Source organism: Bactrocera latifrons, unplaced genomic scaffold, assembly GCF_001853355.1.
Source record: "Bactrocera latifrons isolate USDA-ARS-PBARC rearing strain unplaced genomic scaffold, ASM185335v1 scaffold_34, whole genome shotgun sequence".
NCBI lineage: Eukaryota > Metazoa > Arthropoda > Insecta > Diptera > Tephritidae > Bactrocera > Bactrocera latifrons.
Genome location: NW_017536979.1, coordinates 178,536 through 197,093, shown reverse-complemented (window position 1 = coordinate 197,093; position 18,558 = coordinate 178,536). Strand labels below are relative to the sequence as shown.

Sequence of the window (18,558 nt, the reverse complement as noted above, 5' to 3'; positions counted from 1 at the left end):
AATACTCTCTTTAGCAACTTTGTTGCGAGAGTATAAAAATAGATTTGGCTCTTAACTGTTTTAGATTAAAACATTTGAAAGTATGTTACAAGCAAATCCTCTTTTTATTTAAACATTATATAATTATTTTTCTAAATTCTGTCTATTGAAATCACCTTTCGGTCCGAAGGAACTACCGCCTCACTGTTAAGATATGGAATATCTCCATAAATACCTAGAATAATCGAGAATAAAAAGTGACTTGAATCGTATTTGTAGAGAAGAGTTTGAGGGAACTACTCCAAGTACTTGCAAAGTTTTGTCACTGGTTCTAAATTCGATTTAACACTTGAAGATTAATAAACTCTTCGAAGTTCTAGCCCTCGTAAGGCCCAAAAGCCGCCTATTCCACCAGAGCTGCCTAATCCAAATTTCCTTTCAGCATACGGTACACGAATATCTTTAGGATGTGAGGCTTCGTTGTTGTGAACTACATACATGCATGGCAAAAAAGAATGTAAATGTGAAATATGTGTCGTACTTTCAAAAAAAGCAGTTTGGTTTAAAGTCTGCTAATGCAAATTTTAAAATTACAGAATATTCAATACAAAGTTTTCAGCAGGTACCTCCGGGTGTGGAAGAACTCTCTATGAATTTCGACTCGAATTTGTTACACATCACACAATTTAGGTGTCTTAGCGGGCGATAAAATTACAGCCTGCCTGTTTTAATGAATTATTTCAGCAAAGGTTGTGTCTCCTATTGCTAACTTATTTATGAACTTCCCCACTATAAGAGTACCGTAAGTGAAGCAATAAATGCCCATGTAATCAGCTCACTTATAACACATACATCTACACGTCTAAAGGTTTTTCTACTAAACACCTGGTTTTTTGCCTGATAAGCAGCTGGTTTTTAGTTCAATATTCGTTTATTTATATGTTTGTACGACATCATACGAACATCATATAAACAAATATGCATATGTATGTATATGTAGTCATAAAATGAGTCGCAAGGTTTTAAAACACCTGCAAACTGGAACAATTGTTGTAATTCCTTCTGTATAAATGGCCAAATTACACAAGTGTCCATTAAAATAAAACGAGGATTTAAGCTGGAATTCACATTTAAGGAAAATATAATTATTTCGTAATTTATTTATTTAATAAAGCACACTTTTCTCCTATGAAATGAAAATCGGTTGCTAAAGCTCCTCTTTTACCGCCAATCGGCATTAGATTAGGTATTTATATGTGCTAATATTATCACAAATCGATTGATAAGTCACAATCAACACTCAGTTGCAGGTGTTAAGACGGCAATTAATAAAATCGTATCGTGCACTAGAGGCAATGAAAACTGAATGTGCCTGATAATACTACAAAAGAAATGTAATGTGTATGTTAATCGAATCAGTTTGCATCTGGATGGGTATTAAGCCAGTCGTGTTCTCTCGTTAAATTTGGGAATGTGTTGCGCTTATAATTGAGCATAAATTTCGGTTACGCGTAGGATAATCGCAGATTATTGCGATATCCTGTTTTCTTTAATAAGCCAAACATAAAATCATTTAAATAATATTTTTAATAACAGCAAAATGAGAAGTATGTTGATAACATAACAGCGTTTAAGTGATTTAGCATTAGTGAAAGTCATGTAATGAAGTATTTGGTGAAAAATTAAATTTTTTGAAAAATAATATACATTAAACCTACCTACATATAATATATCCTCTGTAAACTATTTTTTTTTTTTGTTTTTTGTTTTTTTTGTTTTTTTTTGTTTTTTTATTTGTGACATCAATATTATGTTATAGATGTTACGCACTTATCTCAACGAATTTTCCAGTCCGCGAAACACTTTTCATAAGCACTTTGTGGTATGTCCATCAGCGAATTTTGTTTTATCTATTCGATCAACTGAAAACGGGTTCCACAAAAAATCATACGAAGCCAGATCTGATGAATACGGTGGTTTATCGATGGTATTCATTACGTTTTTGGTTTTAAATTCGGTAACAATCGATGCTCGTTGCGGTGGTGCATTGTCATCGTGTGAAATCCTTGAATTGTTGTTCCACAATTCCGGCCGTTTTCGACGTATGTTCTAAGGCAGACCGCTCAATAAGGATGCACCAAACCACGAATATCAAAAACACAATGAGCATCACCTGAATTTTTGAACGTCATTGACGTGGATTTTTTCATTTTGGCTCAATTTTTCCCTCCATTCCCAGGATTGTTGACTTTTTTGCCAGTCAAACTCATAAACCGATGTCGCATCGGCAGTTATGATGCTTTCCATGAATGTGGGATGGGAACTCGCGCGAACTCTCTTTTTGAAAAACATTCAACTTTATCGGGACGAGTCGAGCAAGAACGCGTCTCATACACAGAATATACCCCAAATCATTCGAAAGGACTGGCGAGAGATGTGGAGCTCTCTTGCCATCTCCCAAATAGTTTTCTGACGATTTTCAAGCACTATATCCATTTCTTTTTTAATATTTTCACCAGTTGAAGAGGTTGAAGGTCGTTCAGAGAGAGCCATGTCTTCAACGATCTCTCGACCATCTTTGAAGACCTTGCAATACTCGTAGGCTTGCGATTTTGATAAAACTGAATCACAGTAAGCCTTTTCGCAGCGATTTCGCTAACAAAATTTGATTATAATTTCAAAATTAAAAATAAAATTTCTTCGATAAATGTTTATCCAATGTCGAAATCATATTTGTGAATTGTTTGTGTTAACTTATTGAAATATGTGATCCTTTGAATTACCACCAATTATTTATATACATTTATTATAATTATAAAATATACCATTTAGCTGTGTATCTTTACTGCGAACTGCGAGTGAGAGGAATGGTTTGCAGCCTAGTCTATATCCAACTATCACTCATTCCCAAAAAATGGGATAAATCCCTCACAGCTGCATTTCTTAGAGAAATTGTACATAGGTATAACTAAAATAGTCAGTTTGAATGTCAGCTATAATATAGTCCGACCTGAACAATATGTTCAGAGATTGCAGCGTTTCTTCGGAACCGTCAAATAAAAAGTTTTCCAACAAGGATTTGATTGCATAGATCAGTTTGTAGTGTTGCTGTATCCTATAGTGGTTCAATATCAGCGTGGTATCAAATGAACGTTGGAAGAATTTTCAGACCTGTTGCGTAAAGACAAATAGACACGGTTAAATCGACTCATAAATAATATTGGGTAGTCGAAAAAGTATTTTCGTATTTTGTCAATAGGTGTCGCTGAAGTCTTAAAGGCCACCAAAGAAATATGTTAAGTTTACGGAGACGATGTTGTATGAGTCGTGTAACCCTACAAGGGTTCGACCGCTTCCGTTATGGAAACTTCGATGTGAAGACGAACCTCGCTCTGGTCGACTTATCATTGAAAAAGTCGACGAAATGAAGGAAAAGATTGACCAGGACCATTACATAAACAGACATCGCTAAGGAACTTAACATTCATTATAAAACGGGTTTGAACCATTTAAAAAAGGCTGGCCTCTAAACGAAGCTCGATAGGTACCAGATAAGATATCTATGAAAAATTATTGGACCGAATTAACATCTGCGATTCTTTGCTAAAACGAAATGAAATCGAATTAATCTGAGTCGAATGGTAACAGGATACGAAAAGTGGTTCAATTACAACAATCATGTATGAAAAAGATCATGGTCCAAGCATGGGGAAGCCCAACAAATGGACGCAAAGCCAGGATTGACACCTCTAAAGGTTATGCTGAGGGTTTGGTGGGATTGGAAATAAATCATCCACTATGAGCTGATCTAGAATGATCGAACGATTGAAGTAATTAATGGAAAAAACGACCAGAACTGATCTTCTATCAGGACAACGCTAGACAACACACATCTTTGATGACTCGGCAAAAACTGGGGGAGCTTGGCTGGAAAGTTTTATTGCATCCACCATGTAGCCCTGACCTTTCACCATCGAACTACCATTTGCTTCCGTCAATGCAGAACTCCCTTAATGGAGTAAAGTTGGCTTCAAGAAAATTCTTTGAAAATTACTTTTCGCAGCTTTTCGCCACGATAATGCCTCTGGCGGAAAATTGGCAAAAAGTGGTTGACCAAAATGGTACATATTTGGTTAATTAAAATTCATTATAAATATAAGCAAATAAGTTAAAGTTTGATTAAAAATACGAAAAGACTTTTTCGACTACCCAATATAAACATTTTATAGGGTTAACAAACTTAGTTGCAATCTTAGTACAGATGTGTACCTCACTAAGCCTATAAAAATAAGATGTATACAACATTTCTAACAACTCTGAATTGGAATGTTATCATAAAACCCGAAGTTACTTGATTTTAAAGTTTTGTACAAGCAGCACGTTTTACAAAAGTAGTATTATCCTTTAAAACCTTTAGTTCCTTTTGCATACCTACTTCCATGAATGTCAAACACAGCTCGTAGGAACCTAAAAGCAATTCCAGAATTTCCTCAAGAACTATTAATACCCAAATGTATGAGCTATGCGTCACTATTTGTGTACTATAATTTTTATTATCATGATAAATTGGATAGGAGCAAACGATAAGACCAAACAAAAACCACAAACGGCTATGTTTGTCTGTATATGGTATTTATGGAAGTATTATTGGAACTTTACAGGCAATACTTTGATATTTACGAGACTTTGTCTGCTAATTGCTACAACTAGCCAATTGAGAATTAGCTTGGCGCAGGAAGAGCAAGGACCCCGTTGCATTTGGTATGGTCAGAGCCATGCGGTTGGTACCCATTGGTTTAACAAAGCAGCGAATATTGAAGCACAACCACTGAATGATGAGAGCGCCGAAGCCGTCTTTAAACAGCGTTGCCCGCATTGGTATGCTGACTACAAAGCAGCCGATCCGGAAGGTAAAACTAAGTTTACACATAACGATTATATAGCACAAATTTAGTTATCGCAACTCTATTCGTTTAGGACCACTCAAGCTGTGCTGTGATGCTGCTCAAATTCAAACGATGACAACAGCTATGCTTCAAGCCGACGGCGTATTTGCTCGCTGCCCGATTTGCACTAACAACATGGCAATCTCGATTTGCGGCATGACCTGCGGCCAGAATCAGAGTCTCTTTATGGTGCCCCACAATGACTTTTACGAGGGACAGGAATATGTCGCAGAGGTCGATTACAGAATTGACGACGATTCAGTGAAAGCCGTCTATGACAGCTGCGCCGGCATTCAGCACACACAGACGGGTCGTCCGGCCATGGATTTGGCGTGCGGCGCTTATAATGCGAAAACCTGCGATCATCGCAAATGGTTCAATTACATGGGTGACCCCACTGTAAGTGAATACGTACCCTTTCCTATTAACTACCAGTTTTTGAATGAGTCCACCGAAGAGGTGCGATTAATTATGGCAGTGAAAAATTGTTCTGAAGCATTGGAGGGCTCATATGCCTGCTCATGTGTCGATTGCAGCGCTTCGTGTCCATACATGAATCCGCCAACTGGTGAAGAGGAAGGCTTTATGATTGCCGGACTTTATGGCATAACCTTCATAGTATCACTGGTTTTTGGTGCGATTGCGATGGTTTTCATACTTTGCGGATCACTGAATATCTTCAAACCGAAAATAAGTATTTCTGCATGTTGTGCGGGTTTCGATGGGGTAAATACCTTGCTTTCAAAACTGTTTCTCAATTGGGGTCACTTTTGTGCTAAACATCCAGTGCTGGTTTTGGCCATTTGCTCTTGGATAATTGGTGGGCTCGCTTATGGCACAACCCACTTGAGTGTGACAACAAACCCCATTGAGCTTTGGGCTGGAAAAGAGAGTCAAACACGTCTGGAAAAGGAATATTTTGATGAACACTTCGGACCCTTTTATCGAACCAATCAGATATTTATTAAACCATTGAACCAAACTACGGTGAGTGGTGGATATACGTAAAAAAATAACAAAACCGTTATTCATAAATCTTTTATTACAGTTCACCCACAACACTTCGGCGGGAATAGAAACATTTGGCCCTGCGTTCGAAAAGAACTTCCTCAAAGAGGTCTTTCTACTACAAGAACAAATCCAAAATTTGACCACGGAGAATGGTGTGACTTTGGCAGATGTCTGCTATGCCCCTATGGTGTATGCTGGAGAGAAGATAACCATTAATAACTGCGTAGTGCAATCCATCTATGGATACTATCAAAATAATATGGAAGAATTCGAAAGAGAATACGTGGATAGTAACGGCTACACAAACACTTACCTCAACCAATTGGAAGATTGTTTGCGGTGAATTTTATGAAATACTTTAGTAGTTTTTGTTATTATTCAAATTTTTCAATAGTGTGCCCATGTTGGAATCATGTTTCGGTCCCTATGGTGGTCCAATTGAACCTGATATCGTGGTGGGTGGCATGCCCAAAGTATCGGCGGACGAGAACCCTGACTTCCAACTTGCCACTGGCTTGCTGCTCACTTTCCTAGGCAAAAACAAAATTTCTTCAACTGAGCTCAAACCCAACATGGAATGGGAAGAAGCTTTTATCAATTTTCTCAAGAACTATACAAATGATAAAATGGAAATTGCGTTCGCCGCCGAGAGATCGATACAGGATGCAATTGTTGAGCTTTCCGAGGGTGAAGTTTCTACGGTCGTTATCAGCTATGTCGTCATGTTTATCTACGTCACGATAGCATTGGGAAAAATTCGCAGCTTCCAGCACTTCTTTCGCGATTCGAAAATAGTTCTCGCCATATCCGGTATTATCGTTGTAATTGCTTCAGTTGTTTGTAGTTTGGGCTTTTGGAGTTATCTCGGCGTAACCACCACCATGTTGGCAATTGAGGTCCTACCTTTCCTTGTGTTGGCCGTTGGTGTAGATAATATTTTCATTATGGTGCACGCCTATCATCGTTTGGACAGAAGAGAGTATAAGGATGTAGCAGAGGCGATAGGCGTTGCAATGGGTCAAGTTGGTCCATCGATTTTACAAACTGCCGGCTCGGAGTTTGCCTGTTTTGCCATTGGTAAGTGCGAAACATTCTGGCAGAAATGAAACTGACAAACTATTTATAAATGTATTTACAGGCGCTATTTCTACCATGCCCGCTGTAAAGACTTTTGCCATGTATGCGGCAGCGGCCATTCTACTAAATTTCTTCTTCCAAATCACCGCTTTCGTCGCATTCATGGCATTGGATGAACGTCGTTCCGAATCGGGGCGCTTTGACCTCTTCTGTTGCGTGAAGGATTCAAACAAAAAAGAACTTAGTGATGAACAGAATGTGGGCATTTTGGAGAAAGTCTTCAAAAGTTTCTACGCACCTTTCCTGCTTTCCAAGTAAGTCAATCTGCTAATGTTTTTTATAAATGAAAGAAAAATTAAAATACACGGTTTATTCCGCATTTCGTAGATCGGTCAAAATTATTGTTTTAGTTGTCTTTACGGTAATCACCTGCTTGTCGCTGATGGCGGCTCCTTCGATTGAGATTGGCTTGGATCAAGAAATGTCAATGCCAACCGATTCACACGTCGTTAAATATTTCCAGTACATGAACGAACTTTTGTCAATGGGTGCGCCTGTGTATTGGGTGCTGAAGCCTGGTCTGAATTATACGCAGCGAGATCACCAGAATGTTATATGCGGCGGTGTGCAGTGTAACAATGACTCCGTATCAGTGCAACTTTATCAGCAGTCGCTTTACCCCGACATGTAAGAACTCGCACATTTACCATTCCCTTTTATTCATAATGATAATATCCGAACATTTTACAGCACTCACCTTGCCCGGTCAGCTTCATCTTGGATAGATGATTACATTGATTGGCTAAGTATAGGCGATTGTTGCAAGGTCAACGCCACAGATGGTACCTTCTGTCCAAGCAGTAAGTATTCATGACTACTATAACTAACGTTACTAGCTTCAATCGCGGTTCTACTTTTGCAGACTCGAAAGAGGACGATTGCGTCTCTTGTACCCGTGAATTTTCTGAGGATGGATTACGTCCTACGCCAGAAACGTTCCAAAAGTACATACCTTTCTTCGTATCAGATTTGCCAGACAGCGAATGTGCAAAGGCCGGACGTGCTTCCTATGCGAATGTGAGTAAACTAAAATTCCTAAACTGACTTACTCTTTCTTTCTCTCCACTGTGTTATTTATTTATCCCCTTACTGTGTTATTTATTTATCCCCTTACATTTCATTTACCACAGGCTATCATTTACACACTCGACGAACACGGCTCTTCAACCATTTTGAATACTTACTTAATGCAGTACTCCACCACCTCCACCACGTCCATACAATTTTACTCGGCACTGCGTGAGGCGCGACGCATCGCAAAGAGTATAAACGAAATGTTTGCTGAGAAAGAACTTGGCGTCACTGTTTTCCCCTATAGTATTTTCTTCATCTTCTATGAACAGTATCTGACCATCTGGGATGATGCATTATTCTCGCTCGGCATAACACTGGTCACCATATTCCTGGTAACATTTATTATCACCGGTTTAGATCTGCCATCAGCACTGATGGTCACTGCGATGGTTCTAATAATCCTAATCAATATGCTTGGCATGATGTGGGCGTGGAATATTACGCTCAACGCAATTTCATTGGTTAATTTAGTCGTGTGCATCGGTATCGGTGTCGAGTTCGTTTCTCATATAATTCGTTCGTATAAAAATGGCATCGGTAGCACACAAGAACGCGCTAAGCAAACGCTCATAGTAACAGGCAGCAGCGTTCTCTCGGGTATTACGCTGACGAAGTTTGCCGGCATCATCGTTTTGGGTTTCTCCAAGTCACAAGTGTTCCAAGTATTCTACTTCCGCATGTATCTCGGTATTGTACTGATTGGAGCAGCGCATGGTCTTATTTTACTGCCCGTTCTACTTAGCATATTCGGTCCTTCAAGTAAGAAGGCCAAAAGCCAAAGTGTTAATGAATGTTAGCTTAATCGTAAAACCATATTTGTAATCAAACGGGTTTTATATCATATTTAAGAAAACTTTGTGCGATACCAAGACTCACTTATTTTAAGCTGTACCTTATAAAGAAGAATAAATTAAAAAATAAGATGATATCTAAAAGATCTAGTTGTTTTGATAAATTCTCTGTTAATAATCGGAGTGAGAATCTTCGTAGACGAATTGGATCAAGATGTACATATATAGGGTTTGTTCGGAAAGTTATAGGACTGATTTCCTTCGGAGCGTGCGCGCACCGACTGCATTCGTTAGAGGGCGCTCCTAGCTGACGAACGACCGGCTAGTCAGTTGTCACCGTCCACCTGCAGAGTCAGGACTAACAATTCAGCTTTTATTAGAGCAGAGGGACACGATTAAATACTTTGTGAAAGTCTGTAAATCTGCGACAGAGACGTTTGAATAACGTAATCACAGGTGACGGGTCATGGATCTTTAAGTTTGATCCCGAGACAAAGAGGCAATCTTCCGAGTACCACACGCCGGCATCTCCTCGCCTAAAAAAGAAAAGAATGACCAAATCCAAAGTGAAAACGATGGTCATTGTCTTTTTTGACATTAAAGCTACCGTCCACCATGAATTTGTTCCGCCTAGACAAATCGTCAACGCCAAGTTTTACATGAAAGAACTCAAGAGACTCAAACGAAGTTCCAATCGGGTCCGACAAGACATCGCAGCCGATTGAAAGTTACACCACGACAACGCCACAGCTTACACCGACTTTCTTGTGAACCCAAGTCGGCATCCCAATGCTTCCACAGCCGCCCTACAAACCAGATGAGGCCTCTTCCCGGACTTTTTTTGTTTCCTTGTCTAAAAAGGACGACAGAGGGAATTCCGGAGAATGCCTTCTGTGACGCCTTCAATGCTTGGAAATCGACGCAGAAGAAGCTTATTTTGAAAGTTTTTAAGGAATTGCTTTATTAAATTTTTTTTAAATCTGTTGTTATTACGTCACAACACAAAGAAGAGAAAATAATACGAATTTGTATTGCCAAAATATTTACAAAATTATCCGAGGAGCCTATTAATACCGCATATTTTAAAAATTGCCACTAATTCTTACTCTCAATACGTTATGTTGCTAAGAGAGTCTATTTTAATTACTAGAAAGCCACGCAACTTTAGGCCCACGGCCTTGCCATCTTCAAATTGCGGAACGCGATATCGTGTTATCTTCTAATTAACGAAATAAAGCCGTTATAAAATTCCCTTTACGAATACCAAATTTTCAGTTCTATGAGTTTATGACCCGATAGATAGCTTAAACGCCAGTCCGCTCAATCTTCTTTATATGAAAGTTAATGATTTCGCTATTGCCAAACTTCAGCGATATGCCATTGACGAAATGCAAATCGCTGAGTTTCGTTGAGGTGCCAAACTCAAAGTGATGTATTAACTTCACTATAAATATTTTTGCCAAATACATTGAATAGCGATTTCCTGAAAGAAATTAAAAAAAAATAAAAATTTAACAAAAAAAGCCAGCAGACACTTGAAGATCTGAACTTACCAATACAGTAACGTAGACCTTTGGCAAATGGCACAAACGCGTACGGATGTCGTCCCGCTGCGCTTGAGTTTTCTGTGACGAAATGTTCGGGGTAGAATTCTTGTGCATGTGGCCCCCAATACTTTGGATCGCGTTGCATATTGAACGCATCAAACACGATTGCTGTATCTTTCGGTATTTTAGCGCGCCACTTCGAGCCGTTGGGCTTAGAGACGTCTATAAAGAAATCTCGACTCACGGCGCGCATATTAAAAGGCACTGTGGTCAGTAGACGCAATGACTCGTATACAATGGCATCAAGGTATTTCATTTGTAATAACTGTACAGGATCAATATTGGTGATGTGTTGCTCTTTGGGAAATGTTGCGGCGATTTCCGCGCGTAATTTGCGTTGGTGATCCTCGTGCATAGCCAAAAGAAGCATGATGACTAGAACGCTTGTGGAAATCGTCTCGAATGACTAATAGTTAAAAATTAAGGATAAGTATATGACAGTCATACATTAAGTGTTGATTTGAAGTGAGTTTCAAACTCGCGACTCATACTCACCACCATGAGCATGGATAGCGCCTCGTCCATAACATCCTCCATACGCAGTTCCCCAGAATCAACCATATGAAATATTTGCTCAATAAAAATACGCTTTCGTGATGTATTCTCCGAAGATATATTACGTATATTTCGTACATCTTCGGCGCTATCAGCATTTGCGCCTCCATTATCGATGCCAATGTGCCCAATATGGCATTCACCGCTTGCCCTCCACTCGGCGTGCTTCTTCTGCACGATCTGTAGAACGATAAGTATAGTGCATGGTAAAAGATAATATTACAAATTTTTGTAGAAACTTTACAGCAACGTCAGCGTGACATTAGGTTGGGTTATATTCAAAGTTTGTAGTCGTGTAATCAAGTAAAAATTATATACATGTGTATGTACTTACAACTCTTACAAAATCTTCCAAATGCTTCATGAGTTCCTGGCAACGTTTGTAATTTTGCGCATCCAGCCAACGAAACAGAAAGTCAACCTGCAACCACGGCTTCGTACCTCTTAGTGCTGATATACCCATGAGTCTAATCAAAACCCACATATGGCTTTTAATAGCTGCGCTGAAGCATATTAGCTAAAAATGGTTTTACTTACTCGCTATAAGTCTTTGCAATTCCTTGTGTGTCTGCAGCCGTGAAATTGGTCTCTGTGCCCATGGTGGTTTCTAATAAATGACATACGACATTTGAAAGTATATCAATTATTTTTATTCACACTTTTTTGTAATGCTCAGTTGACTTACGACATGAAACCTCGAGCACTGCTCTGCTAAACATTTCATCAAGTGTTTCAAATTCAATATTATCGCCTAAGAGTTGCGTTTCAAATTTGTGCACCAGCTGATTTCCTACGGTGTTGAAAGTGTCGATAAAGTTCAGTAAGACCTTAGAACCGAAAGCAGGATCCAGCTGCCTGCGACGAGATTTCCAAGCGGCCCCTAAATTGTAAACAAAATTAAATATATGACAAATGTAAAGTAATAATAATGTATAAATGGGGAGACCATGTAAAGGTATCCAATAGATATCATAATGAAGATATAGTATATTATGAAATACCATTATTAAATATTAAAGATGAATGTGTTCTCATATTACCCCTAGCATGTAAAAGTCCACGTTTCAAGCAGAAACCATCTTGGAAAAACGATTTGTCAATGCATTCGGGAGCATTGAAGAACTGTTCCATGGTTGTGGGGTCATCGACATAGATAACACTTTTATTGCCAAAGACAATGCCAAGTGGCCTTTGAAAGTAAGGACGTATGTGAGACACGACTTGTAGGAGTTCTAAAAAATATTAAATAGCATGTTAAAATACAAACAAAACTTTTCGAGCAGATGAGTTTTGGTGTTCAAACTTATTTTAAATTAAGTATTCGATTTCATTATTTTTGATGGACATTGTAATGTGAAATAATCTAGTTGGAAAATATAGGTGACATAAGATAGCTAGGCTTGAACCGATTTAACCACATTCAAACAGTAATATAGAGAACTGAGAGATCGAGTTTTCGCCGAAGTCGTCCGCAGTGAGTACCAATTTTCAAGAAAGACTTCACTAGACTTTTAATTATCTGAATTCACCTATTTTCAAATGTATCAAGAAATACCACTTCGACAAACTTTTTTTTTACAAACTTTGGTTGGTGCAGCTTTAGCAGCTTATAGCATATATTTGATTTTGGACCCCGCCCTAATTTGTATTCATTTTTTTAAGTATTAAACATTTAGTAGATTTCTTAATTCAAAATAATAAAAAATTGGACGAAAGCTCTCGCTTACTCGAATACATAGCCTGTCTTTAATATCCCGGGATTAGACAAACCTAGTAATATTCCAACTCACAACATTATTGTAAAGTTTAATACTGTTGATGCTATACACACTCAGGGGGGCCATTCTGTAAATCGATTCGAAAAAAAATTTACTCGAATTCGGATTTTTTATATTCTGTAACTCGATTTTCGGATTTTCAAGCAAACTTTCGAATAAAATATTCGTTAGCTTTTGAGTTGTATGTAGAAAGCAAAAACGAAAATTGTACGTATTTATTCTGGCAAAGGGTGGTACAACTTTCGCATAATTATAAAGTAGATCCGCATTTCGAATAGAATACATTTACGAATGGAGATACATAATAGAGCCCCTGAATTATATATTTTTTTTTTATCCCCGTCCGATAAAACATACTTTTTCAACGCTTTTTCCAATCGAAATAGAACTTTTCAGAATCTCCTTAAGGACCTTATTCGATTCAGTTTCTATCCCCTCATCGTGTCCAAAAGACGTCGGCGCATTGGGCTTTTGCTCAATAGCCAAAAATCGCATGGAGCCAAATTAGTCAACGATGGTTGCGTTTCGCGTTTTTGACGAAAAAAAAGTCGCAAGGACCATTGATGTATTTGAGCGATTTTCGCATCTAACAGCCAGGTCTATATTGATCAACCGACGATTTTCAAGCACCAAAACTTTGACGTAGCCCTCCACAATTGACTGGCGTCCAGAGCGAAGTCTAAGTGTAGTCGTATAAACGATTTGTGACATAATTTGATTATCAAAGGTCGTACACAACGTTTCGAAGGGGTCTGCTTACTAATACTCTTTCCACAAAAAACAAAACGCGATTATAGTCGAGTTAACAACAGCGCGCCCAAGCTGTTTGGTTTGAGATCCGCCACGTAGAAACCACTCCCAATGAAAAAGAAACAGCAGGCTCGGAAGCAAGTTGTATTGAACCTTTTTGCAAACAGATGCTTGGCAAAAAAATAAATTAAATCGCAAATCGTCGTGAATTTACGCATATGAGCCCGAAAGTAAACATTTCATAAGGGTGTTTCAAGATAAGTCCAATCCAACAAAAACTGTCGCCGCACGATGCATACCACTAGACAGCGCAGTGAATAATTCTCAAAAAACATCAACTTTTTTCGACACCTAATGCGTTCAGAAGGCATGATTTGTAGATACTTCAATCAGAGTGGTAAAATTGCTTCGATAATTGGTTCAAACGCATGTAAAAGTGTATCCCTCTTAATAGATGGGTATTTTGAAAAACAATAAGCGGTTTTCCATTAATACTTTTTTTTTTTTTTTTTTTTCTTTAACCCCGAAATATAAAAGACAACCCTCGTATATTTATGTTTGCTTGTGAACTTAACTCTTTGGCTCCAGATAAAAGATGAGAATGAACCACAAGTATGGCTGCTGCAGCAAGCCACGCCAACCATTGAGGCGCCACACCAGCAACCAGGCATTTCGTTGCCACCAAACAACCGTACAGATCAGCAACAACAAAACCAATAGCGTCACTTGCAACATCACACACGGTTCGTTGGCTGAGTAAGGAATTACGGTCAAAGTTTGTTTTGATTTCGCCTAATTAGCTGCACTTTGTAGGCAAACAATGCCGTCGCCTTTAATCACCTCCTGCCCGTTTACGGACACCTTAACAACGCATGTGCGCGCGTGCTTAAATTTTTATTGCTTTATTGCTCAACCGTATGTTTCGCAGAAGCTGCTTTTAACTGAATATTTGCACTTGAAGACACAACAAATTGAGGAAGGCTTTGATCGCGAGTCAGCCAAGGTGTTGCCGAATAGAAAATATCACACTAACTGAAAGGCCATATCGCTTTCGCACCGTTTTTATACGCGCCTGGGCTGTCGCTGGGTATAAAATGGCAAAAATAGCGAATATGCTTAGAAGTTCATGCATTTGTTTGTTTGTATTGTAAATGCCGCCCAGAAGGCATTCTAATATTTTGCTCCTACATTTAGTGAGACAATGTTTTGGAATTTTGGTTGAACGCTTTTGGTGTTTATACTCTAATTTAGGAGAAAGCAAATAATATTATTATGTTTGCAGGGTTTGTCCGGAAAGTAATAGGACTGATTTGCTTCCGCCGCTACTGGTGCAAGTCATCGTCTTCTCGCCCAAAAAAGGGAAGAATGAACAATTCCAAAGTGAAAACGATGCATATTGTCTTTTTTTGACATTAAAGGCATAGTCCATCACGAATTTGTTCCTCCTAGACAAACCGGGTCCGACCAGACATCGCAGCCGATTGGAAGCGTAGTGCAACGCCCCAGCTCTCACCGCCATTCTTGTAAACAGCTACCTAACCAAGGCCGGCATTTCAACGCTCCGCAGCCGCCCTACTGCCACTCCGGGCTTTTTTGTTTCCTTGCTTGAAGAGACCGATGAGCAACATGCACCTCGGCTCTCAAGGCTCTTCCAGAGAATGCCTTCAGTGACGCCTTCAACGCTTGGAAATCGCCCTGCCAGTGCTGTATTGAGGCAGAAGAAGCCAATTTTTAAAGTTTTTAAAGAATTGTAACGATTTGTTCAATAATTTTTTTAAATCGAGTCAGTTCTATTAATCCTGATAAACCCTTTTGTCAACAAAAACAAAGCGTAGAAAACCCGAAAGAACGACTTTGAAGATTCAACTTCAAAACAGTATAAACGAATGTAAGTTTGTGTATTCCGCAGAATAACGATATATTTCAGTTGTATTGGTCTATCGTGAAGCCTATTGGAACAATGCGATGGCTCCGACGATTATCGAGTCTACAGAACTGGATTGGACGCATATGTTTATGCTGCTAAGGTCTATAACTCGGCAGCATCATAAATTACATGAAAAATGCTTTCTACAATTAAAACAACCTACGATTTTTTTTATACGTGTTGGGGTTTAGATTTAACCTTTTAGCGCAGACGCAGCAAGAAATTCCTCCGGACCCGGGTTGGACTCAATACCATCATGAGTCAGGATGATACGGAGCAACACTGCTGCAACGGTTTGCTCCACTATTGACAAACTTAATCTAAAACTTACCGATCCAAACGAGGTTAAATCTACGAAAAAACAGCGCTTGGCCAGATGAAATCCTGGTCAATTCCGATAATGTAGAAACGATTGTCTTGAGATGAAGAACAGCGCTTTCTTTCAAAGAATAGCATATCACTGATAAAAATATATTTCTAGGACAGTTTAATAACGAAGTGGCTGTGAATGTATGACAACACTTTTTCTAAAAAATTTTAATTTCAAAAGTATAACTTTCTTTATAACATCTCTGCACGCGTTGCTATTACAATACCAATTTATAAATGATATCTGGAGGGCTGTAGAATAAATTTAGATTTTTTTTATTTTTCCCATCCGTTGAAATTACGAGCTTAAGAAACATATTTATTTATTAATTTGCAGGCAAAATTCAAAAAATATTAATCATTCTAAAAAGGAAATGTCAAACGGGGCTCAGCGGAGGCCCCGTCGTATACGTAACATTCATAAAACGCCAGAAACCGCACTCAAACTCCCATGAACCAAAGCATAAAAGGCACAGTAAATAAACATTTTATTCTAGCAATTCATAGCAATTTCAAACATTTGACGGTAGTTCACTGGTTTGTTCATATGTATGCACGCCTTTAGGAATGTTTACACTCATAACCATAAAAAAGTAGAAACACAAAACTTTTCGCTGGTTAAGAGGGACTACCCAATAGTAATAATAAATGCGGTTGCTGTGGCTTCTCGCGTTTGCATGTCAGAAAGAATCACGAACATTGTCGAATTCAGCAGACATACTTACATACATGGGTTCACTCACACAATAAGTTAAAAGAAGAGTAGTGAGGTAGGTCCATGCAATAAATTTAAAAAATTTGCTGTGTGTTTATTTATTTTTAGTTTAAATTAAGTTTCAAACGATAAAACGTGGTCCATTAAAGGGCGGTCGCTCCGTCACGCGCTCACTGACTACACGCTCGCCATGTATTGTCATATTTGTGCGAATTTTCGGTGCACAAATGAAGTTGAGTTCCTTCACACTCTCCCCCACAGCTGCCGGCAGCCAACCATACACTTCCCCAGAGAGACGCGGCAATATGCCCCGAGCACGCCTTCTGCCATACTGCCTAACGAACTTCGTGAACTTTTCCTCATCCAAAGTGTTTCGATCGTGTCTCGCATAGAACTTCGTTGCCAGCGGTTCGACTGCAAAAGCACGAGAATTTCAAATTAACCAAATAAGCAAGGGTTTGTGCCTAAGTGAGTATATATGACGCACTTATTGTGCATGGCACAAACGTGTAATGTCCGCAAAAGTGGCGATTTTGATTTTCTATAAGCTCCTTTTCGAAATTGTACGGTAATTCGACTTTGCGCGGCGCCTCGTTCGCTTCACCGTCGCCATTTTTAGTCTCAATAGGTGGAGTTGTGGGAACACTCATGCTGCTAAACAACAAATATCAACGAAGCAAAGCTCGTCCTCGATGCGTGGTGCTTTCCCGCGAGTTCGCCAACAAACTGACTGGCGAAATTTTCAGTTTTCCCCGTTATGTGTGTCCCATATATTATTCGCGAACTTTTCGCATGCCACAAAATAAAATGAAATTGACTTTGTTTCATGAAGAGAGTTTGTGGGGTAGAGAAGGTGGAGGGAAAGAGCATTTGTATGCACGAAAGAATTGTAAATTAAATGTCGTTAATGGTTTGTTGGAATGTTGAATGCGTGCATGCTCATGACAGTACAAAGTTTTTGTAAGTTATGAAATGAAATTAAAAATGTATAGACTTCTCCATCGGAACCCTAAACAATTTGTATCAATAAAAACTTTTGATAGTTTTATATGAGATCTTTGATCTGATCAATACTAGAATAGAATATCATCTAGTAGAGATTTGTATATCCTGAAAAAGTCGAAGACTACGAAATATATGTATATATAAATGATAAGCATGGCGAGCTGAGCCGATTTCATCTGTCTGTCCCACTGTCTGTATATACGTGAACTAGTCCATCAGTTTCTGAGATATCGGCCTGATTTTGCACACGTTCTTTTCTTCCAAAGAAACTGCTCATTGCTTGGAACCACCAATATCGGACCACTCTGGCATATACTATGACCATACAAACTGAAATTAACACTTTTTCTTTTTTTTTTTCAAGTTTCATCTACATGGAAGGCCGAAATCGCTGTGGCAGACTTTTCTTTTAAGCACCGTCAGAGATCGACGTGGTAACACGTACGCTAATGGTTACAAGATAATAATGTCGTGCAATGGAATCGATGGCATGTGCTCAAACGTGGATGGCTATCTCGCCGACCTTTCTCGCTGCACGGAAACTAACACTCTCCCCCACTAAACCCACAGCTACCGTATTCACTAACTGGACGAAGGAGTACATATTTGACCTTAATATTGCATCCGATAGCATTAAGATTCCGACTGTCAGTAAACCTAAGATTTTAGGTGTGACATTCGACGCCCTGTGCCCCTTCAATCCTCACAAGACCGCGATTATTACCAAAGTACAGAGCCGCAAAAAAATCCTCAAGTCGCTAGAAGACAGCACATGGATAAAAGCCAAAGAATCGTTGTTGCCAACATGCAAGGTATTCGGCCGGCCGGTCCTTAACTACACCGCACCAATATGGTCGCCTGCATGCAATGAAACAAACACAAGGAAGCTTCAGACATGTCAGAGCACTGCACTA

General features: G+C 39.0%; 3 protein-coding genes across 4 annotated transcripts; 1 reads left to right on the top strand and 2 right to left on the bottom strand.

Annotated features, from left to right (window-relative positions):
* Nucleotides 1-1,393: 1,393 nt before the first annotated feature.
* Nucleotides 1,394-9,082, top strand: LOC108971426 (Niemann-Pick C1 protein). Its single transcript, XM_018937491.1, has 10 exons — nucleotides 1,394-1,586; nucleotides 4,641-4,889; nucleotides 4,957-5,912; nucleotides 5,974-6,275; nucleotides 6,331-7,013; nucleotides 7,075-7,327; nucleotides 7,401-7,700; nucleotides 7,764-7,873; nucleotides 7,936-8,090; nucleotides 8,204-9,082. Exons 1-10 carry the CDS (start codon nucleotides 1,580-1,582, stop codon nucleotides 8,942-8,944), a joined length of 3,756 nt encoding a protein of 1,251 aa, XP_018793036.1. The 5' UTR covers nucleotides 1,394-1,579; the 3' UTR covers nucleotides 8,945-9,082.
* An 822-nt stretch (nucleotides 9,083-9,904) lies between these two features.
* Nucleotides 9,905-16,699, bottom strand: LOC108971420 (probable cytochrome P450 318a1). 2 transcript variants are annotated; one of them, XM_018937475.1, is made up of 8 exons: nucleotides 16,668-16,699; nucleotides 12,141-12,332; nucleotides 11,786-11,980; nucleotides 11,638-11,707; nucleotides 11,435-11,567; nucleotides 11,041-11,280; nucleotides 10,492-10,951; nucleotides 9,905-10,421 (listed from the first exon to the last, which is right to left on the bottom strand). In XM_018937475.1, the coding sequence occupies exons 2-8, from the start codon at nucleotides 12,229-12,231 to the stop codon at nucleotides 10,243-10,245; spliced, it is 1,368 nt and encodes a 455-aa protein (XP_018793020.1). In that variant the 5' UTR covers nucleotides 12,232-12,332; nucleotides 16,668-16,699; the 3' UTR covers nucleotides 9,905-10,242. The 2 variants fall into 2 exon arrangements, with proteins under 2 accessions (XP_018793020.1, XP_018793019.1); XM_018937474.1 differs by lacking the exon at nucleotides 16,668-16,699 and adding an exon at nucleotides 14,204-14,625.
* Nucleotides 16,700-16,760: 61 nt separating this feature from the next.
* On the bottom strand, nucleotides 16,761-17,289 carry LOC108971295. The gene is made up of 2 exons (XM_018937259.1): nucleotides 17,127-17,289; nucleotides 16,761-17,053 (listed from the first exon to the last, which is right to left on the bottom strand). Exons 1-2 carry the CDS (start codon nucleotides 17,287-17,289, stop codon nucleotides 16,761-16,763), a joined length of 456 nt encoding a protein of 151 aa, XP_018792804.1.
* Between the last annotated feature and the right edge of the window lie 1,269 nt (nucleotides 17,290-18,558).